Genomic DNA, 23,456 nt, shown 5'->3' on the forward strand with positions numbered 1-23,456 from the left:
GATGGGCAGGGATGGTGTCTCTCGCCTTTGTTTGCAAGAAGCTGGGAATGGGCGACAGGATGGATCACTTGATGATTACCTGTTCTGTTCATTCCCTCTGGGGCACCTGGCATTGGCCACTGTCAGAGGACAGGATACTGGGCTAAATGGATCTTTGGTCTGACCCAATATGGCCGTTTTTATGTTCTTATTACTTATGGAGAATAGTTTTCAGGCTTCCATATATACAGTAATGCATCTGTTTGAGGTGGGATTTATTACTGTATAAGTATTCAGGGGGCATATGTTGCTTGTTAGCTTTAAATTTTTAATAGGCACAAGAAGTTCAGGTAATTTTCTCACTGGTGACTAAATATCAGTGCCTGACAACAAATCAGACGGTGTACACTGTAATTTAATGATCAAGCATAAAACTGAAGCCTTCGGATATGAAAACTCCGTGAGTATTTTGTTGTGATGTAGGGGTGTCTAGATTACAATGTGCCTGTATGTAAAAGGGAAGTTTCTTTGGCTGAGCTAGTAAATAATGGTGTGTACTAGCCTTCCTTTTTGACCCAATCAATTTCTGCTGAATCAAAGCTTTTATTTGAGTTATTTATAGTCCTAATGATTTAAATTTTTTTTTTAATCTGACCAGTAGAAGTGCTATTTTACTGAGTTTGCAGATTATTTCTGCCCTTATCTCTAAGAAGTGTGAACTGCCCCCTTTTCCTCTGTAGCATATTGTCCCTGAAGGCTAATGATGACCATATAAATAACATTAAATTATTTAGTGGCTGATCATTTTAGCAGAAACTTCCATTTCTTTGACTGTATGTACAACTGTAGATTTTGAGAGGATCTTGAGCATCACTGATTCTTCCCTTACATCCTAATCCTAATCCCCTTGAATGTTTTGAGGGCCTGGGAAAAAGTATCTTTAAGATGGTTTTCCTTTTTCTGCTTATCCTTCTCCTTGTTTTTTTGTATGCAGGAGAGAGGGACACTAAATTGCCTAATCAGTGTTCCCTAAAATTAATATTTGTTGTTTCAGTATTCCCCTCTTCTTGACCATTGAAGTATGATGCACTATGTGGTCCCATTTGAGAGGTGGCTAACCTGAAAGAGGCTGATCCAGTGAGTTATACTTCTGTATTTTATATACAAATTCTGATGGAAATTCTGTGTTACATACATAACTCAGACCAGAAACAATTCCTAGAAAGGGAAATAGTTTGAGCAGTATTTGCAGAAGACTTACCTTTAGTAGACAATGGCTATAATGCTATTTGACCACTTCCCATACTGAGCCCCCATTGGCGATCCTGTGGGTCTGAGTAGCTCTGCTGGTGAAGATTAGGTTGGGCTACTGACCTTTTAAAGTGAGTGGACACACGTTCTTCTCCTACTTTTTAACTCTTCATTCACGGCCTTTGCTCTTGTTTCGTAACACAAATTCACACAAACTAGACAGCAGTAATCATCTTGATGATAACTTTCCCTTGACTTGTGTTTTTCTGGAATCATGTCTTAAACTTTCATTACTGTTTTTAAGAACTCTGGCTCTGATCCTGCTCCCATTGAAGCTAATGCCAAAATTTCCACTCATGTCAATGGTACAGGCTCAGGCCCTTTCTGTCTATAAAGCATGTTCATGTTTTCTTTGGGAAGGTGTCTACATTACATACTAAAAGTTAATTGGGTGCTTTCTTCACTAACCAGAATGACTAATATGTGCTGTTTTCGAAGCATTCATTTTCTGCTATTTGTAGAGGCAGCCAGTACACGTTAGCCTTGCTGCTTTTTTCAACACTTTCTTTGGTAATAAGGAAAAAACATAAGCAAACAAGATGAATAACAGATCATCCACACACTGCAAAAAATGGGGGGAGGGGAAAACATTTACTATTTCAAAATCTCTTAAAGCCATTTGAAATGCAATGAGAGCTGGCACATAATTAAGCTCCTTCATTTTCAGTTTAAACCAATTTTTACCAAAAAAATCCCGGGTTTTACAAAAAGTATTCTTCCCCTCCCCGATTTTCACCCTATTTTTGTATCATTCATGTATATATAAAATAACTTGTTTTATTAGGAAAATACAATACATTGCATGAAATATGTGTATTACAATAATACAGTAGTCGGTGTATATGCAAAGCTGCCTGTTGAAATAAGGCTATGTATTAGTCTAGAAGATGCACACAATAAACAAACAGGCATGCACGCAAGCTCTGTAGTGCGTGCACATCTGAGAGTATTGATGAATCTCATGCCAACCATGTACACGTTTTAACCAGTTAGCGGATAACAGTTCACAGATTTGAAACACTAAAATGGGAAGAAAATGAAAATCTGTATCAGAACATGTTCTAGAACACAAGGAAGTATTCAAAAGTTTTAAAAAACAAAAACAGGATAAAAGGATGAAGTTGAGTGTATGCGCTGCAAATGGTGTGGCCCAATTATTAAATGTAAATATTTATAGGCTAATAGTTCTAAGTCTACAACAGTAAACTGTTTATTCAAATGAAAAATTTTATTTGGGGATTAGAGATGTATTGTTTTCTTAAAGTGAGAGGTGGCATTGTGTTTTGAGTTGTTTTAGTTCTGCAGCAAACCACATTGAATTGTGTTCATCAAAGCATTAATCTACTGAATACTTTTTTCCCCTGTCCTTCCACCCACCAAAATAAACCCCAATATTTACCCAGAAAAATCAATAGCTTTTGCACCAATTTTCATCTGTTTTTGTTATTGTAGTAATAAACACTGATTAAATTCCCCGGGAAAAAATAAAAACCAAAAAGGAAGGGCCTTATACATAATATGCATTAAAGAAAAAAGACTTTAGTGGTGCCTACTGTGTCCTAGTTAATGGCCTTGAAAATATAGATTTATAGCAGTTAGAGATGGTCTGTAGGAGAGAAGTCCTAGTGTATCCTTCCCCTGCCAATATATGTTGTTCCCCAAACTAGATTTTCAGAGAATTGACCCTTTTAAAACTAGAGTTGACAAATATTCATAGGCTTGTATATCCAGTTGCATTTGGGTGCATTCAGTTTTCCATCAAAAAGCACTTGCACAGTCATTCTTAATGCATTATCAATTGTATTTTCTTTCATATTTGTGTACACATGCAAAATTGATTGCAGTTTATTTGCACATAGAAACTATCATTTGTACACACAAGTGATCGTGCACACTCAAAGGCCTGTCAGGAAATTTTTTCTGATAAACAACGGAAAGTTTTTGTTGAATAATGTCACCATATTACTTATATTTATATCCTACTAAATAACCCATTGTATTTTGTTAAATGTTAACATCAAGGATGAAGAATTAAACTTCAGATATTTGTAGATGGCTATTGCCCATTCATCACATTCCTACCACCATCTCTTGACTAGGGCATTATAGATGTAATGGTAGCCCCATGCTGCTTAAATGTTTTCATTATAAATTGCCCTGTATCAGTTGTTCATAACTTTCTCAGACTTTCATTTTTTGGCTGAAGTTTTCCAGGTTTTCCAGAAAGATAAAAGGAGGAGAAAGAATGAAGCAGTTATTTTGTTGTTTTAAAGTAAGTGCTGAGTGAAAACAATACTTTGCCTATAAAGAAAAGGAGTACTTGTGGCACCTTAGAGACTAACCAATTTATTTGAGCATAAGCTTTCGTGAGCTACAGCTCACTTCATAAATAAAATATGTGAGAGATCTCTTGATCAGCTGTTGTTCCAAACTCTATGTAGAAAATTTAAATTAGGCAAGAAGATAAACCATTGACAAAGCTGATGACTTTCAGTGGCCTGATGAAAATCTGTTTTGATTTAGCTGAGTAATGAGGGTATTAAAAAAATCAGTCTTGTACCTGCGTGGTGGTTCAACTTTAAATACTTTAAATAACACCTTAAATAACAGAAGCATAGAAATGTCAGGCTGCAAGGGACCTCAAAGTGATCCAGTCCAGCCTCCTGTGCTGAGGCAGGACCAAGTATGCTTAAACTGTCCCTGACAGGTGTTTGTCCAAATTGTTCTTAAAAACCTCCAGTGACGAGAATTCCACAACCTCTTTTGGAAGCCTATTCTAGAGCTTATGTTAGAAAGTTTTTCCTAATATCTAACCTAAATCTCCCTTGGTGCAGATTAAGCCCCTTATTTTTTGTCGTAGCTTCAGTAGATATGGAGAACAATTGATCACTGGTCTCTTTATAACAGTCCTTTAGCACATTTGAAGACTGTTATGAGGCTTCTTCCCCCCCATGCCCCCCAGTCGTCTTTTCTCAAGACTAAACATGTCTGACTTTTTCAAATCTTTCGTCTTAGATCCGGTTTGGTTGCTCTCCTGCAAGTTAGGTGCCTAAATACCTTTGATTTGGGCCTAAAAGCCTTGAAATCCAGATATTTACCTCCAACTTTTATCACAGATATCCAAATTTTGCCCGGAGTTAATTAAATCTTGACCCTGCAAACCATTAGAATTATAAGCATGCTGATGATAGTAATAAATAAAATAACTTTACTCTTAAAAATAGATACTGTACTAACAGATTAAAGTACCATTCTAGCAGTCCATGAAAGCATTTACATTTTCCACTAATTAAAATTACTTCACTGTTCTGATTAAAATCCTTTGGTGTTGCTGAAGAATATTGATAGTCTTTTGACAGCCTGCTCCGTCCAGTTGAAACTCAGGTTGGCAGTAGCTAACACTAAAGAGGATTACTTTTATTAATGGTGAGCGTATTTCTAGAAGAATATAACGGAAATATGAACTTTTCCTGTCGTCATCCCCATACAGAGAGAACTAGGGGCCTGGGCTTATGTAAGTCAATGGTGAAGGTCCTATTGATTTCAGTGATGCAGGATCCAGCCACCAGGATGTTAAAAACCTACATGATGCCAACATATTTTTATTAATTAAAAGCCTCTCTTCACATCTACCACTTTAGCCTAGAACGGCAGGATAGGACATGGAAAGCTGCAATGAAGTTACTGCTCCAAATAAGGTTGGATTGCAGAAATAGAAGAATGGTGCAAAGCAGCCATGCTGAAAAGTGTCTCCCAGAAAAAAATCTTGAGGGAAGCGCCGGGCTCACAGAAGCGTGCACAGTTCCAAGTGATGAAAATTTATATCCACCAGAGTTTCTATTCCAAATTCAACCTGGTGTTTAGGACTTTAATGGGAGTGGAAGAAAATTAAATTTAGAACAGATGTGCAGAGTTCTGGCTTTTCTGCTGGCCCAGAATGTATTTATTCCAAGTACTGTAGGCCTGGAGGACATGCATGTAGTACTCAGATGTCAGCCTGGTGCATTGGTCCAAAACGAAATACTTAAAGGGGCTTCAGCGCCTTTCCTTGATCCTGTTGTTACTAGTAAATCTTCTCGGGTACAATTCAGCTCCCCTCCCCAGAGTTCATTATCTGACACAGGAATTGAAATAGCGTTCTGGCAACTTCCTAATAGATTTTCCCTCGGGGGTGGGTAAATAGTTAGGGATGCTGACAAGATCTTAGAGTGAATTTTGGGGCTAGAAATAACATGAGATGAAGGAGGAATTCTGATGATATTGTTGATTCTGTGACCTGGAAAGCTGGCAATGATTGATATGGTGCTGCCATTGATGGATATCTAACAAAACCTCCACATTGTAATTGTGTTTCATATACAGGAGTCTCTTTAGCCCTAGGATTTAAAAATTCATCCAGCATTAAAAACCTGACATACTTGTAAATTACTATTCCCTACCCAATGTAGGAATTGATCCAGTGAGTGCAGCAGGAGCCTAGGAGTCCTGACTCCAGTCCTAGGTTGTCTTGTGACTTAACATTTTTGTGCCTCAATTTCCTAAGCCTGTCAATCTGTAAAATCAGGATAATGCCTACATTTGAAAAGACCTTTGCAATTTTATAGCAGCTTTTGAACAGATTATTATACATTTGTGCATTTTACAATTTCTGCTTTAATGTAAAATTCAGCCGCTCAGCTGGGGGTGGGGTGGGGTGGGGGGGAGGTGGTGTGTGTGTAAAAACCAAACAAACCCCAGCAACAAACACACAACTCTGACACAGCATTGCTTGCTCGCTGTAGGTAAAGATTACCACTCAGCAATGGACCGATTTCTTGTTGGTGGGACCAGGCTACTGTGTGGCCCAGAACTTTACTCCAGTTTGCCAACACATGTATAATATTGCAACTTCCTTTAGATAACAGGGAGATTCTCAACTTGCTTTTAACTGCATGCATTATTGTTTTTATAGGTTTCTAGGGGATCGACATTTTACATTAGCTTATAGCTAATCACGTCCCATCACTTTTAGAGATCATTTTAAAATGAAAAGACACTAGCATTAAGTGTGGGTGGGTGTTAAAATAACTGCGGACAGATTCTGAGCTAATTTATACCAGTGTAACTTTGGAATATAGTATGTGCAGTTAATGGATTTTTTTTTTGTTGTTGTTTAAAGATATTCCTGGTTCTAGCCATATGCCCCATTATAAGGATAGAGAATATTGACCCAAGCTTGCTATATCTTCTCTACTGGTAAAAAGGTAAGAATCTTAATTTGTGCCCACTGTATCATCAGTAGAGTTACCTAAAATTTACATAGGAAAATGAGCTCAGAATTTGGTACTCTTTTTTTCCCCCTAAAAAAAAATAATTAAATCTTATTCACTTGGTGACCACGCAAAATACACTATTTCAGCATATTATATAGCCCAAAGTGTTTGTAGTGCATATAAAATACATTAATGCTTAAATGCTGTATCCTCTAAGGAACAGTTAACAAGAATGCTAATAATGGAAAGCAAATAGCAATAGCGATCAGCAACAAAAGATAACCACTCTCCATGGTTCACACTCTTGGCTCTTACTGCAATAAGCACTTCTGGAGAGTTCCCACATTGGAAGCATGAGTAGCTTTCTTGGAAACTAGTTAAAGAATGATAATATCAGTATCACTAGATATACTTGCAAAGCCTCAGATGGGCTTTCACTAGTGTATATTTCAGTCACTCTTCCCAGGAGCAGGTTTGAATTTTAATACAGCTTCCATGACAATATATCCAAAGCTAGTATTAAATAACTGGTTCCAGGTAATTTCATACTGCAGTATTTAAATTGCAGTACTAACAATTGCCACGTGGATCTGAACACATGCACATTTTAGGAAAGACTATCTCAAGAGTAAATAGCTCAATCATTCTTTGCAGCTAATTGGCAAAAGGTAATATTTATTACAACGGTTCTCCCGTACTTCCTGGCTCTTTATTTTCCCTAGAGTTAAATTTAAGTGCATGATTTCTTAAACTTGTCATGACTTTTACTTAAACAATCTGCAAACAGTATTAGTGCCAACACTTGGGAAAAGCAATTTAATATTCTCATTGTTCATGCAGTATTTTACTACCTGTTGTTATTACTGATTCCATTCACTATCTTATATTAGAAATAAATGGTACACTTAGGGAAAAGAAATGACCAATTATGTATATTAGTGAAAACCAGTTAAATACTATTGAATTAGACATCTAATATAGGAATAACCATGGCACTATAGAAGTCAAAGCTATGCTATGATAAAAGCCAAGTTCCATTTCTCTCTGAGTAGCAGTGAGGGTAAGTAGGGCTAGTGCTGCAAGATGTGGAGTCTCTTCATCTTCCATTTGAAGTCATTTGTACTTCAGAGACTGAGAAATCTGAGCTACAGGGTTTAAGGTCTTAGCTACTTGAGGAAGTTGCCTGGAATAGCTCATGCTGTGGACACTCCTATTCCACACTGAGAATATGTCTGCGCTGCAAGAAAGAAATGTTAATTGGGGTTTAAAAATGGCAGTGAAGATATGGCAGCTCAGCTTTTTAATTTTGGCTAGCAGTTCAGGGACTGAACTTTACTAACAAAAGTTAAAAGCTGAGCTGTTGTCTTCAGTGCCATTTCTTAAAGCCCAGTTAGCAAACAAGTTAAGAACACGCTTTTTTTTCCCTGCCATGTAGACAAAGTGTCCATGTGTAGTTTAATTAACTTTAACTTTTGGAACTGGATTAAATTGCAGTGCAATCTTAGTGCAAAATAAGAGTATCCACATGGGAGGCTATTGTGGAATAGCTATCTAAATTCCCACCCATCCCTATTTCACAGTAGTTTCTTTATGTAGATGAACTTGCCCAGGGTAAAAGTGTAGGACAGTAACAGAATCCAGGTTTCCTGATTCTCGGTCCAGTACTCTGTCTCATGCTGCTTTCCTCCATCCTTGCTGCTGTTACTGTCCAGCCATATGTTCATGTTCCATCAATTGTATTATCTGAAGCACCAAGCATGCACTTGCTCTATGTAAAATTTGGAATGGATTCTTTGGGAATGTTCTAGTCTCTGGCTCAGATTCCTGAAGGAGTTTAGGATGCTAGTGCCTAGAAAAATCACTGAGATTTAGAAAGCCTAAGTTAAGCACTCAGGCTCCTTATACAGCAAATAAGACAGACCTCTAAAATGGGATTCACAGAAGCCAGGACGCTAGGCAGCTCCCTGCCAAAGGTAGTCAGTGGGAGATACTAGGGGAGGATGTGTCCTAAACCTGATCCTTCTCAGGGAGTACAGCACCTAATCTGCACTTGTGTGTATCTCTGCTTGGGATTCTCAGCTGTTACCCCTCAGAGTTAGATGCCTGTGTACTTTTTTGCAAGTGGGTAGGGGACCTCCCTCCTAACTTTTTGCCCTGGGAGCCCTTGCTTCAAGTCCTTGCCAATGAGAAGAAAGATCCCTGTTCAAACCCTGCCACCTCTAATAACCCCTTTTGTTATTACTAGGGGTGCCTGATCTTGGGACTTAAGTATCCAAGTCTCTTTATGAATCTAGCTACCTGATTCTAGGACATAATTAATGTTGTACACTTATGAAGCATTGTTTAAAAATAATTGAGATTGTAGTGGTCAAATACTGAACCCAGAGTTTATAGGTAAAGGTTGAAAGTCAGTGTGAGATTTCACTGGACTTACTCCCGATGGACAGCAGTATAAGGGAGACAGACTTGAATTAGGTTTTTCTAATGTTGTGGGATAAATTTAACACTGTGCAAGGACAGAATATTTAACATAGTTACCAGTGTGTCCTGAAGAACCTAGTTAGTATCAAGCCAGGGGAAGAATGCACCTCCATGGACTGCTGTTTCTGCCATTCATTAGTGACACCATCCAACTATGCAGTTGGGCAGGTGTTCTCTTTTAAAATACATGTACAATTCAAGACACCTACCCCAAAATAAGCTTTATTGCAAGAAAAGTGTTGTCATAGTGATACAGACCTACAAATAAAAAATATAAATCTCACAAACAGTTGATTTAAAATTTAGAAGGGTTCTCCTTCCCAAAAACCCAACAGAGTGTAACTTGTCTTTAGTCAGCATGGCTACATGACTGAAATAAACCTGGAGTCTGCATGTGCTTTGGCTATTTCACATAATGAGGTTCTGTTCTATGACGAGTTACAGGCACCAGCTGTCAAAAAAAAAAAAAAGCACCATGGAGACATACATGTAACACAGAATGGTACAACATTAAAAAAAATTGCTAAAGAAAACTAAATGTCATGTACAAACATCTTTCTTACAAAATAGGCTAGGATAAAATGAGGCATATGGTGTATAACTACAGTATTAATGAAAGTTCTAAAAAAAAATGATTTCAAATATATTTTCCTGGTCTGCACTGCGTAATTAGTTTGCACATATGGCAGTCCTGAAACAGCTCAATCCTAGTAAATGCACCATTAATCCAAGCCAGCACCAAACCGAGTGAAACATCAGGTGTTCCCTTCAAAGGAAATACTTTTTTTTTTTCAGCTGCCTACAGTAATGCAAGTATGTAGAGCACCTTTTGTGAGAATGAGGTGTTGTGGTAGCACATGTGGTACCTTGAGGTTATCGGAAGGAAATACAGTACAGGTTGGCCTGCAATGCTAATGGTATCACAAGCAGTCAAGGTATTTTGCTACAGTGGTTGTGCCTCAGCTTCCCATTATTTCGTGTGGCTGATACAGAATAAAGTCCTAATGACAGGCAGTGAGAGAGAATCATCTTTACAGAGACTAATATTGTAATTTAAGACTTTTTTTTGACTAGTCAATGTTTTTGAAGCATCCTTTTAAATGTCTTTTAGAGGGTGGTGTCAGAGCTGAAAGAGCACTGGTAATAGCATGGAAATGTATTTTTAAAAGTATTTGGACAACTGGCACACAAAAGGAAACCTTTTTCAAATCTACTGGATTTTTTTTTAAGAATACCTCTAAAATAGCTCAAATTTATAAATCTAAAGAAAAACAAATGAGTTTCCCTTTTGTTTACATAGTTTGTAATTTCTCCATATATTACTGCATTAAAATAAATAAACATCTATATTTTTTTAATTAGCACCTATAGCAAAATACCCAAAGTGTTACAGACTGCTAACAGGAAAAAATTGTTCACATTTTTGTGCCATTTAGTGCCATGTGTTGACCTCTTGAACTTTAGTTTTAATATACTTTAAATTGAGGTTATATAAAGGATACAGTAACCATGGTTGCCCTTGTAATCAAACTTTTGACCATGGCAGAGTCAGTCATTCCTCCTGCAAGGGTCATTCTGTAGACTTGGCAGGGTGGAAAGATAGAGGTCTTTTTTTTTTCCTTTTAAAAAATTAAGTCCAATGACTCCTTAAAGCTTTTGAAAAGTAGACATGCTCAGGTGGATAAATAGATGAACAGAAGTGATTCAAGAACTGGATTAAGTCTAGAAGAGGTGGCTAATAGAGTTCAATCCACAGTCTCATTCTGAGCACTTCTCCAAGCTCTCCTAGGAGGTAGTTGTCCTCGTTGCTATCTTCCAGTTTCTTTAGTTCCTTCTTCTTGTATAGAGGAATGCTAGTGATTTCCAGTGTGTAAGTGCCAGGCACTGACTTTTTCTTAGCTGTGTGCAGGTAACTAAATCCATCCCTCTGATGGATTTGAAAGATGCCATAATCGTTGCCATGGGAGATGATGTAGCGGACATGGTTGGTAAGGGGCTGTATAGCTGGCATGAGTTCTAGAATGTGTTCTTTGTTACCAAGCTCAGAGAAGTTCAACCTCATCTTCAAAGGAGAGTCAATGTCTAAGCTTTCCAAGCTAATCTGCTCAATCTGAAGTGAAAGAGAAAAGGATAGTTGGAGAGAGAGAGAGACACACACACACACTATATTATTCCTAAAGCAATGCAAATTAATGAGTTTGATTAGTAACAGTTTAATTCCTCTCTCAAAAACTGCAGCTGTGAAAGAAGCCCTTTATAAATCCTTTCCAACTGGGAGAACTACTCAGTTCCACATAACACACCCTGTAAATCTTTAAGGCTTCTCACGCAGGTTTTACAGAATAATTAAAGTTACAGCCCCAAATCCACAGAGGGTTCAGATTTCAATCTTGCCTCAGAGTTTACATCATCTCATGCTTGCTCCAAAAAAAGTCCTGGTTTAACTGCAGAAAAGAAACAGGAAATATCCCAACATTTCCAACCTGTTCTTAATACCTGATCAAACTTCACTGTGAAAGAGTATGGAAACAGAATGGAACTCTGAACTGCTATACTGGAAGTTCTTTGAACAATGTTTTCTGTATAGAAGCTTCAGTGAGAGTCTACATCCTGGCATTTGAGAAACTATGTTCAGCAGCTGCCAGTGACAAGAGTAGTGAAAAAAAATCTGCACTACTAGCAAACTGATCCTCCCAAAGGGGGAAATTTTGCTTTGATGTAACACAAATGGAGTTTGAATTTGCCCCAGTGTGTTTCATGTGAATACAGATTGGGGGTGGGGGAGAGATAAATTAATCTAATAGTTTTGTTATAACAAAAGGCTGGTGGTTGTCGGTGAAAACTGTTCTTCATCTAATGAAAGAGCTATAAAAGGCTGCGACTTCTTTGGGAAGTCTTTCTCTTGCTTCTCTCTTTTTGATAGATCTTTACTTCTCAGGAAATGACTGGGGTACCCATTATTCTCATGCTGCACAGCAGAATGTTAGCAGTTCAAGTCCTTCTGCATCTATAACAGGGTGCCCTCAAAAAGGGTCAAATCCTATCACACTACATACTATTATGCACTGTAGATTAAACAAAGCAAATTGAGGGTGGCTGCAGGTGCTGCGACAAGTTGTTCATTGAACCTCAGGCATGCGGCTAGTCAACAAGACCCAGCCAATCCCAACTTTTTTTTTTTTTTTAAACAAAATATATGTATTTACTATGAAAATTCCAAAGTAAATTAGGGGATTTCACATAAGGCTAATAGCACCAGATAACAATATGGCTTACTGCCATGTGAGAGCTATAGTAACGAGACTAGGGTACAGTGAACTAGATGAGAAATGAATGCTGTATGAGGGGATTTTTTACGTTTTTGGAAGGTGCTTGTATGTTCCACTGCTATGAATGGAACATAAATAACTGGATAGCTTGGTAACAAGATGAACACATTAGATAGGAGTGAAGTAATGACTTAGGTGGTACCATACTGTCATCAGGTAACTGTACATCATCATCATCAGAAGTATTAAGTCCAAGAAACCACTTTTCTCTTACAATTGTTAATGTGGCTAACTGATACTACCCCCTCCCCCAGATCTAAATGAGGAAATTTATTCTCCTCTTTCTGCCACTATTTCATGGGACTCCTTAGCAAAAGCATGTTTTATCTTAGACATGCACAAAAGGCTCTCCTCTTTGCTGAGATATTTAGGTAAAATTCAGATGTTTTCATTCCACATTCTACTTTCTTGTCACTAAGGCCGAGTCCACACACAACCCCTTGTAAGGCAGGGATGGCAGCACTAACAAGCTCTTCAGAAACTGCCATCAAAGCCAATCCATGGATCAACATTTGAACAATGCCATGCAACAGCCCTCCTCTCCAGAAGTGGTCGAGGCCACTTCTATGCTATGACCAACCTTTTATGGATCAAAGAGTGGGAATAATAACTCCTTATGTCAGGGTTGTGGTCTGGCTGAGGCGCTCCAAGCTTTGCTTATGTAAGAAACTTAATCACTACTACCTTATGTAAATCTAGCAGTAAAAACTTACTTTAATCGTCCATAATGCTTTTCATCTGCAATCAGAGCCCTTGTAAAAACTATGAGAAGACTTATATCCCTTGGTTGCTTTTTTTTTTTTTTTTTAAACCAAATCAGTAGTTTCTCATTACTGGCATAAAACAACATCCTGGAATACAGATAACCACTGATTTGCTGCATGATGCTGTAAGGGGTAGGGGAAGCTCCACTGTAATGGGCAGTCTGTCTCCCAAACTAGCGCTACATAACCTAATAGGTATGCTTTTTGCCCTAAGGCTTCTTGCTACCTCAATAAAAATTGACGAAAACAAGGGAACATGCCCAAAATACATCCTGTGGTGGGAGTCAACCACTGATCCCATCTCTTCATTTCCATTTGTCAAAAATACACTAACACATAAGGAAAGTCTTGAGCCTGATCCAGAAGTGGTTCTCTGGTATTGGCAATTACATCACAATATGATTAATTTACCCTTAAGCACATATATAAATAGCTCAGGTTTAGAAGCTAATCATCATATTGTAAAAACTCGATGGCCACATAAGCCTGCACTATTGTGACTACAGAATGCTGCACAGATAGTCATCTGGAACTTCAAAATGACTATGGTAATAGAACTTCACTCCTCCTTGTGTCAGCTGTGTTGTGTTTGACATACCATGGAGTAGTTCTGATTCCAGGACAGTGTTAAGTATATATATTAGCTAGTTTATTATGGTATTCACTCACCTCCGCTTGCTCAGTTTCATTCACACTTCTTTTCCTCCTGCTGTTTTTGTTGGAGTAACCATTGATTTTGCATTCATAACATGCTTCAGGGGACAAAGCATTTTCTTCATCTACATCTCCACCCAGAGGGAGGTACTGGCCTTTGTTAAATCCCATTCCTGAGACACAATGGCTGTTGAATAGGGATGATCATATGAGTGACCCATTTCTCAAAATGTTCACAGACAGATAACATGTTTCTTTTAACTTCAGTTTTATGTCCTCCTCATTTAGATGGGGGAAAAGCCCACGTAATCCCTTGCACTGTTACACAATAGCTCTATTTCCCCCTAGGATGTCCGTGTAATAATTTTTTAAAATTTGTCCTGTATAGTGTAACATGCTGAAAAAAGGATGGTTATCTGTTGCTAGAGACCATTATAGAGCTCCCTAATTCTCAATACACAGAACATTAATACATCACAAAGAATAGATCTCCAACAGGACATTTGGCATCCAAAGTAAATGTTCTGACTACTATTTGAAGCTAATGGGCTATTATATTCATTTTGTATTATTCATTCTCTCTTTTTTCTGCTTTGTCTTGATCAGTGCAATAGATATTCCTTACTAATCATTGTATAGATGTTCCCTCATCTATAGGATGAAGGAAAGGTACAATTAGATGAGGAATATCCCCATTCCATTTGTAAAAGTGCTCCAAATACACAATGTACTGCCACCAAAAGGGGAATGACAGCTACAGTAACTCCTTACTTAACGTTGTACTTATGTTCCTGAAAAATGCTACTTTAAGTGAAACAATGTTAAGTGACTCCAATTTCCCCATAAGAATTAATGTAAATAGGGGGGTTAGGTTCCAGGGAAATTTTTTTCACCAGACAAAAGACTATTTTTTTTATATTTATACACACACACACACACACAGTATAAGTTTTAAACAAACAATTTAATGTAATACTATACACAGCAATGATGACTGTGAAGCTTGGTTGAGGTGGTGGATGGAGTAAGAGGGTGGGATATTTCCCAGGGAATGCCTTACTGCTAAATGATGAACTAGCACTCGGCTGAGCCCTCAAGTGTTAACACATTGTTAATGTAGCCTCACAGTCTACAAGGCAGCATGAATGGAGGGAGGAGCGACAACATGGCAGAGAGAGACAGAGACATACACCATGTGTGTGAGTGAGAGACGCGCATTGCCCCTTTAAGTATGCTGACCCCACTCTGAGTACACTGCCCTTTTAAGTAGATCAGCAAGTTGAGACAGCAGCTGCTGTCAGCAAGCTCCTTCCATCCTGAGCCCTACCGTGTCCCCACCTGCTCTATGGAGCTGGGGTTTGGGGGGGGGGCAGGAGACACCCTGACATTAGCACCCTTCTCTTCCCCCACTTTCCCCCCACACAGCAAGCAGGAGGCTCCTGGGAGCATCTCCAAGGCAGAGGGCTGGAGCAGCACAGGCAGGACAGCTGAACTGCCTGGTAATTGATAGCCTGCTGGTCAGCTGCCGCACAGGGAATTTAGGGGAGTGGGGAGCTGATGGGGGGCTGCCGGTCCACCCTGGTTCCAAGCCCCCACCAGCTAGCTCGAACACACTGGCCTCGAGCCATCTCCTGGCTTGCCTTTGCCACAAATCCACCTTCTTCAGGCCTACTGTAGAGACTGCCATAGGGCTGTATGGACTGTAGCATGCAGAGTTGTTGGAGGCCCTGTGTGCTCCTGCACTAGTTCTGTTGCCAGCTGCGTTTTCTGCAGCCCTTACTTTGATAGCCATTGCTTTTTATGGTGACCACTTATTACAATGTGTTATACAATCATCATAAGTGTTGGGAGGAAGAATGTTTGTGAGAGGGAGGAAGAGACTCACCCTTGTCCAACTCTGTAGTATCCAGGAGGGCAGCCACAGAGATAACCACCTTCTGTGTTGGAACAGCCGTAATTGCAGGGGTTTTTAGTGGAGGAACACTCATTCACATCATGGCATGCACTAGAGAACTGGTCATAAGAAAATCCAGATGGACAAGTGCACTTGTAACTTCCGAGTGTGTTGTAGCAGGAAGCGGTGCCGCAAGCACTAGGGTTGGTACATTCATTTTCATCTAATAAGCAAAATAAACGATTGTTTATCCAGTTGAGAAGATACCATCGTGGCAGGTTGTAGTCATAAACAGCTTATGATGTCCAGGGAGGGAAAAATATGTATTGCTAGAATTTCTAATGCCCCACACAGGGCATGGGCATGTGCCAAATGTAGTCCTTCCCAACTTATAACTCTTACTACAAATGCAAGCTGTAAGCCTCCCCTCGCCCCCTGACATTCAAATTAGCCCAGGCTCAGCCTCCTTCTTAGAAATTACTACACCACTGATCCATCTCTGACGGTAGCTAGGTATCAAATGCTGCAGAGGTCCTCAAATCTGTATTTTGGAAGTAATAAACTCAAATTTCCACTGAGATGTTTTCAGCTAGTTCAGGATCATGTTCTTTGCTGTTCTTTTTTGCTTTCCACCAACACCACATTTCCCCCAAGGATACTATTAGGTGAGGATAAATCTGTAGTGGAGAAGAGTATTTTTGTGGTTTCCTCAACCATTAAAATAAAGCCATTTGAGTTCATGCAAAGACGAAGTGCTTCACCCATAATTCTATTGCAGGACTTGGATGATCTTAACTATTTTATGCAGGAGGGGGTGGGGGATTTAGAATATTCTAAAAGAAAGAAACCAGAGCTTATCTCACACACACAGTATTAATGGGATGGCTGTTTGGGCATCTCATCATCTTCTCTTTAATTTGTTTTGACAGGCTATAAGTAAAACCTTATGTAAAAAGAGAGCACACTGGGGGATAATCAAGTAAATTATCCTCATCTGGATTTTCTGGAAACTCTCAGAAGAGACTGCCAGCAGTATCATTCTGATCTGCCGCATGGATTGTTGTGCAAGTCACCAAATGTTCATCCATTGCATATGGAAGTCAGTCTGTCTAGGTATGTATCTAACCCAATCACTGCAGTATTGGAGTGCTTCCCAAGGATTATCCTTATAAAATCTTTGGGAAGTAGGGAAAATACTAACATCCCCATTTTACAGCTGGGGAATTGAGTCACAGAGCAAATAACTGACCCACTCAAATACACAATGCAAGTCACAACCAGAAATTTCATATTCCGTGCCTTAACACACAAGGCCATCTTTCCTCAGTGAGAGAGTGATACATTGGTAGGGCAAGCTTCACATGACTCTAGAATCCTTGATCACAATTTACTTTGTATCTCACTGGAGAGAAATTAGGTGTAACCAGAATCCTGCATGAACATGTTAAACGTATGTTTACAGATATACTGTATCTCTGTTCATTAAAATATCCTAAACAGTACATGGTTTTAAAAATGCTTCAAGAAATTACATTTGGCACAAGTTTATTTGGTATTTTATTGCCATTTTTAGCAGAGCTGGAATGTTGCCAACAAAAGCGCTTTTAGTAGATTTGTAACCAGGTTGTGTTGTTCTGATATAATTAGATCTGACATTTATATGTGGAATGTCTTTCCTAATTGGGAAACTAAATCAGATATACAGCAACAAAATGAACAAGGGAGAAAAAGTTGTTTTTATAACACAGTAAGAATTTCTCTGTGTCTGTGCAGCTGTGGTATGCAGACAAATTACCATGCAATAGAAATTAATCTTATCGTTTACATTGAGGTGCACCACATGAAGTGATTCCATAGAAAAATAATTTTGAAATTGCAATGTGTAGGAATAATACTTGAAGTAATACTTAAAAGACTGTTTTAAAAATAGTCATGAATTTAGCACTTTTTTGCACCTTCACTTCCCTCTGGTATATCCTGTTGTTGTAGATCTATATTAGGTCATTTTAAAGCATATGATGATATGACTCTTTACCATACTTGAGAGTCCCATTAAAATTTTTAAACTGGATTTTCAAACTATTTCCACAATAGTCAAATCATGATATACTCAAAATGTCCACTGGAGAGACAAACATGCTATACAAAAAGCAGCAGCAGAGCAGTGGAAATGATTCAATTCTTTGTAAACCGCTCCCCACAAAAAAAATTTGACAAGGTCCCTTAAGCTCTAAACTTTCTGAACCTAACTGATTTCACATATGAATGGAGTGTTCATGAATAGCTAGAGACTATAAATGCATCAAGAGAGGTTAAAGTGAATGAACTTTTATTAGGTTTCCCCCACTTTATTAGGTTCTTCTACTCCCTTTTGGAATCTTAAATAACTCTCCTCACTAGATACTGAAAGTTTCTCAGAGCTCTTTCAAATCTAGAGTACTCATTTCCAGATCCTAGTGAATTCTCTTGAACTGAACATTGTTGTTGTCCCATTTCCTTACACCTTTCTTGCTGTTCTGATGTCTGACTTTGAAAAATTGAAGTTTTTGGTATTTTAAAAATAATTTTTGTTGTCATTTGTACACTAGTTTTTAAATTTCCCATTCATGTAATGCATATCCATTCTCGTAATTTATAAAACAATGTGAAATAATGATGAATCCTATTTTCATGCTATTTGATTGTTTTATCTACAATATACAGTAAAAGTTGTTTTATCTGGCATGCTAGGGGAATGGGAGGTGCCGGTAAGTGAAAAATGCCAGTTAACTAAGAGGGAGGGAATTTGGGTGTAGTGCTTGGGTGCGGTGTGCAGTCTTGGGGAGGGAGTTTGGGGGCAGGAAGCAGCTCGGGGCAGGATTCAGGGGGCACTCACCTAAGGTGGCTCCCTGACTGCTCCTAGGTGCACAGCAGGTGGCTCTGTGTGCTGCCTCCGCCTGCAGGCGCTGCCCCTGCAGCTCCCATCGTCCACAGTTCCCAGCCAATGGGAGCTGTGGAGGCAGCACTTGGGGCGGGGCTCCATACCTCCTTCCAGGCCCCAACTCTCTGCTGGCCCATGCCAACCCGATCAATGAAGATCAGAAATGCCTGTTTATAGAGCTTTCCGGTTGGTGATGTGCCAGACAAAACACCGTTTACTATAAAAATGTAAACTTTTATTGTAAGTGGATACATTAAAACTAATTGAAAAACTAACAATCTGCTCAATATAAGCATTTCTGAGATCCTTTTTATCGTTTAAATTAAATGCTATATACTTTATGCATCTTTGGTTCTTTAAAAAGTTAATTGTGTGTGACTATTGGCCTGACAGTCCTGGATCTGAATATCCTCTGTTTCTTATGAGAACAAATACAGAATGGGCTGTGGAAATGCACTGCTCCGCCAATATACTCAAACCTTGAACCAAAGTATTTCAAATGGCTAGAATAACTGCCTCTTTAGTAATTCACATTCAGTTCTTAACTTCTCTACTAGACTGAAAACACCAACTCATTCCCTATACCACAGATTAGTGGTTTTCAACCTGTGGTCTGCGATACCCCTGGGGGTCTGCAGACTACATCTAAGAAGGGATCCGCACCTTCATACGAAATATTTGAGGGGTCCACAAATGAAAACCACTGCCATAGATTACCAAACAAATGGGTATCAAATGGTAACCCTTCTGGAATTATTATTAGTTTTCTATAGGTCTTTTTGTAACTATCTCTTATTTTCTTTTGACATCTAGCTCTGGCATAATTTTTTTTTTTTTTTTTAATTTCTGCTGCAGGATGGTTTTTAAAAAAAAGCACATAGAAAGGTGACATTTGTACTCATTTCTGTAGATTGCTATAGAATTTACATTAAGCCATATTGCTTTTATCCATAGGATTTTTCCATAAGGAAAATCTCTTGATCATTACAAACCTTGAGATAGATATGAATCCGTGATTTAGAAGTGAAGTTGTAATTTCATCCCTCCCCACTATTAAAAAAAGTTTTTTTCTCCCAAAAGTATTATTGAGTGGGTACTGCTGACCCTATATTTGATCATCTTTCTTGCCCTTAAAAGAAATATGGATCATATCATCTGTTTGTCTTTGTATTTGAAAAATATGGTGTTCTATTACGTTTTTATTGTATTCTTGCTAATTCTGTTTTACAGAATCCTGAGTGCTTGGGGTTGCGGGGGGACGACTCATTATGGTTAATCTTTGTCTTTATTTAATTTCATTTGCTTCTTTTGCTGCTATTCTATCAATTGAAAGGTTTGTACATGTGTGGTTATCTGTGTCTGTTTAGCACTTTACAGCTATTGACTAAAGTGCTAACTCTTTCCTAGCAAGGGCTTTACAGGCCTTCCGTGGAAATTATCTTGAATTTTTGTGTCTTTCCCTCCCCTTGCAAGGCAGTAACAGTCAGCTGACATGATTTGATGCAACTATACCCCTTTCAACTTCGTAAGTCAGAGAGGATCTACACAAGTTTAATGTAGGTACCTCTGAACCTAAAAGATGTTCATAGGGTTTTTGAAAATCTAAGTGTTTCGTCGTTGTTATGTAACGTCTGGGTCAAAAGGAGATCGTTCTTACCCACGCACTGATTCCACTGATAATGTTGAATGTATCCTTGTGGGCACCCACATCTGTAGCCACCCAGGATGTTCTGGCAGCCATGTTGGCACCTGTGGTTTCCATCACATTCATTCACATCTGCTCCCCCGTCAAAAAAAAAAAAAAAAATGTGGAAGAAGAAATGGTTACACAAACTGCCTACAACAAGTAAGCAAACCAACCCCACGCAACCACCACACACAACTTATTTCAATAACTATAATTAAAGGACCATACTCTATCCATAGAAGATTCTTCACCCAAGCTTGAAGCTGCATCTGTAATTTGGCTCCTTACACAAGCTAATGGAAGTATTTGCTTTCATAAGTTGCAAGACTGGGCCCATCCACAGTAACTACATATGGTGTGTTTGGTATGTGTTGGATACATGCACAGGACCTGATCCTGCAAAGTGCTGAGTGTTTCTTGGGAGGCTGATGTTCAGTACCTAGCAGGAGTGGGTTCTATAGGGCACAGTCCCGATGTTCTCTTTAAGATTTGTGTCTTCAATAACTGTGTTCCTTCAGATAACTATTATATCCATTAAGTGAGATTATCAAGTTATGTAATTGCTGTATAAACGATCCAACAGCTTGAAAAACATTGAATGCGCGTAGGACAAATTGCAGGGTTTTCAATGTCCCATGGAGTCCAGGAGCTCCATAAAATTTTGAGACGTGCCTACATGATTTGGGAGTCTGTCCCATTTTTCAAAAGTGAGTCAGGAACATAGGCTCTTAAGTCACTTGGGTGCTTTTTGGAAATGTTACCCTTATGACCATTGTGTGCATCTGAGATGCAAATCCACTTTTTTTTTTTTTTTAATTGCAAACAGGCAAGAAGCTCTTAATGAAAGGTGCTTCAGCATGTTATGTTCCAATATGCTATCTGAATTGAAAACAATGCCTTTGAACATAGTAATGCATCTGGGATGTTTTGCTTCAATAGAGGGGAACCTACGAGTGGCAGTTGTGAGTGAAGTGTGCAGGAATTTGCAGGACTGCTTGCAGACTTCCACAAACTCTGTAGAACTAGATTTAGAATAATTAAATAATATTATCAGAACTTCCTCCAGAACTGGGACTACGTGCCAAGACTTCTCTAGACTGCCAGTCACAAGAGGGCATACATCCAGTTTCCAATAACTTGCTTTGCAAGGACTTTTTGTTGTTGTTGCTAGTCTGAAAGGCACTTAGAAATACAAACATGTAAAATAAGCACAGAGGTAATCTAATTTGTCTACCTATACGCAGTGAGGAAAGCCAAATTAAAAGTTTTCAGGGCTAAGTGCGAAGAAAGGTGAAGGGGATGGCCATAAGGGAAAAGAGAAGGCAAGAAAACACTTCTGCATGAAAGGTTTCAGAGTAGCAGCCATGTTAGTCTGTATTCGCAAAAAGAAAAGGAGAACTTGTGGCACCTTAGAGACTAACAAATTTATTTGAGCATAAGCTTTCGTGAGCTACTGCTCACTTCATCGGATGCACATGAAGTGAGCAGTAGCTCACAAAAGCTTATGCTCAAATAAATTTGTTAGTCTCTAAGGTGCCACAAGTACTCCTTTTCTTTCTGTATGAAAGTCTCCTATTTTAAAAAATATGCACATTAATTAAAAGTTTCACCTAACAGCAAGTTGTAAGCAGCCTAACAAATGTCTACTGTGTTCACTAGAATATCAAACTCCCAATTATATTTCTCAATCTTGTAATTAGAAATGTAATTTACTACTCGTGATCTCCAAAAATTTGAGGCAGACTTGCGGTGCTTGAAACTCAAATATTGTTTGTGGTGATTGACACTGCAGTCTTTTAATTGCTCTAGCTTTTGTGTATTACTCTGTAAAAATCCCAAACACTGTGTAAGTAAATGGTTAGCATCATATTCACTATGACCAAAAAAGAGCACTCACGTGACATTTATCTTGTAGAAAAAAGGGGTGAAACATTGGTTTAGAACACCTTAACATGTTTATGTCTGACTCTTCCTATTCCAGCCATTTATAAACAGTGGCTGGGAAAACACTTTTTATCATATTCTAAAAAGTTGCTTTATTTTATTGTCACACATTTCAAGCTAAAACCCTACCCCTGGGCCATGCATATTCCAAGATTCCTGTGGAAAACTGCTTCAAAATCCCAACTTTCATATAAAATAGAATGTTTCTAGTGCTTACGGTTGTGAAGATTATAATCTGTTCACTTTTTTAAAATTTACTGATGCAGTGTCACCTGCCTGAGCCTGGAGAGAGCCTAAAATAATAGCCATGGAATTTGGCATGTTTCCAAGATACCAGAGAATTCAGCATTTCTGCCGTGGAACTTTTCACTTTGCTGCCATCAGGCACCAATACTCTCGGTTTGCTGCACTGTTGAGATCTGGCTGCAGCTGCCACCTATGCTCTAATTTTCCTACAAAGGAACTGGTTTTCGGTTAGAGCTTGTCAGGAAATTGTTTTCCATTTGGAATGGGGATGGCAAGTTGAAATATCATATTTTGGGGAAGAGAAAATTGGAAAAAATGTTGGTTTGGGTCAACTGAAACTTTGTTTGAATTTAAACCATTTACAAAAATTACTCTAATTTGAAACAGAAATTTTTCCATTTAAAAATGTCAAAATGTGGTGTTTTGACAATTTCCAAACTGAACATTTGTTGAGCTGCGAAATTGATTGAAACCAAAATTTTTCTGTTAAATATTTTCACTGCTCCATGGAGCCAGAACTGGAGTCCAGCTTGCTCCCAGGAGTGTAGGCAAGCAGTTAGGCTGCCTGAAAAAAATGCATAGTAACTGAGAAGATAAATTGCTCACTACTTCCTTGGTGCACATGGGAGGAGAGGCTGGGAAGCTGGTTCTAAGATGGGCTGCCTGGATAACATGAGAGCTGAGACTAAGGGAGTAAAGCTGGGCTGCCAGGAGAGCAAAACTTTAAACCTTAGCTTCAGAAATAATTGTTATATGTGTCTTTTGAGTATTTTCAATGATGAGCTAAACTGGGTGTGTTTAGAGGTGTGGGGGCAGGAATGAAGGGTATTTTATGGAGAGAGCATACATTACTGTTGCAATGGAATGTGGGGGCTGCAGCTGAGAAGTTTAGTAGTTGTTCTGCGGCAGAGTACTCAGGATTCTGCTTATGCTACTACTGGCAAATTGAACTGTGAGTGTGCACAACAAACCAGTAGGGTAAGTAAATTGTCGAT

The 23,456-nt window shown here is 38.7% G+C and overlaps 1 protein-coding gene and 1 long non-coding RNA gene across 2 annotated transcripts in view; one reads left to right on the forward strand and one right to left on the reverse strand.

Annotated features, from left to right (window-relative positions):
* The window catches only part of LOC140911567 (uncharacterized), a 29,667-nt gene extending 28,552 nt beyond the window's left edge, over positions 1 to 1,115 (forward strand). The window contains exon 3 of the long non-coding RNA XR_012159046.1: positions 1,034 to 1,115. This is a non-coding gene — a long non-coding RNA (uncharacterized lncRNA). The remainder of the gene's footprint in view (positions 1 to 1,033) is intronic.
* Positions 1,116 to 9,257: 8,142 nt separating this feature from the next.
* Positions 9,258 to 23,456, reverse strand: part of FBN2 (fibrillin 2) — a 254,203-nt gene continuing 240,004 nt past the window's right edge. Inside the window, exons 62-65 of the mRNA XM_073344871.1 lie at positions 20,242 to 20,361; positions 15,656 to 15,887; positions 13,786 to 13,957; positions 9,258 to 11,133 (exon numbers count right to left, since the gene is read on the reverse strand). Of these exons, the coding sequence (XP_073200972.1) occupies positions 10,759 to 11,133; positions 13,786 to 13,957; positions 15,656 to 15,887; positions 20,242 to 20,361 (899 nt within the window). The 3' untranslated portion in view covers positions 9,258 to 10,758. The remainder of the gene's footprint in view (positions 11,134 to 13,785; positions 13,958 to 15,655; positions 15,888 to 20,241; positions 20,362 to 23,456) is intronic.

This window comes from Lepidochelys kempii, chromosome 5 (assembly GCF_965140265.1).
Source record: "Lepidochelys kempii isolate rLepKem1 chromosome 5, rLepKem1.hap2, whole genome shotgun sequence".
Taxonomy (NCBI): domain Eukaryota; kingdom Metazoa; phylum Chordata; order Testudines; family Cheloniidae; genus Lepidochelys; species Lepidochelys kempii.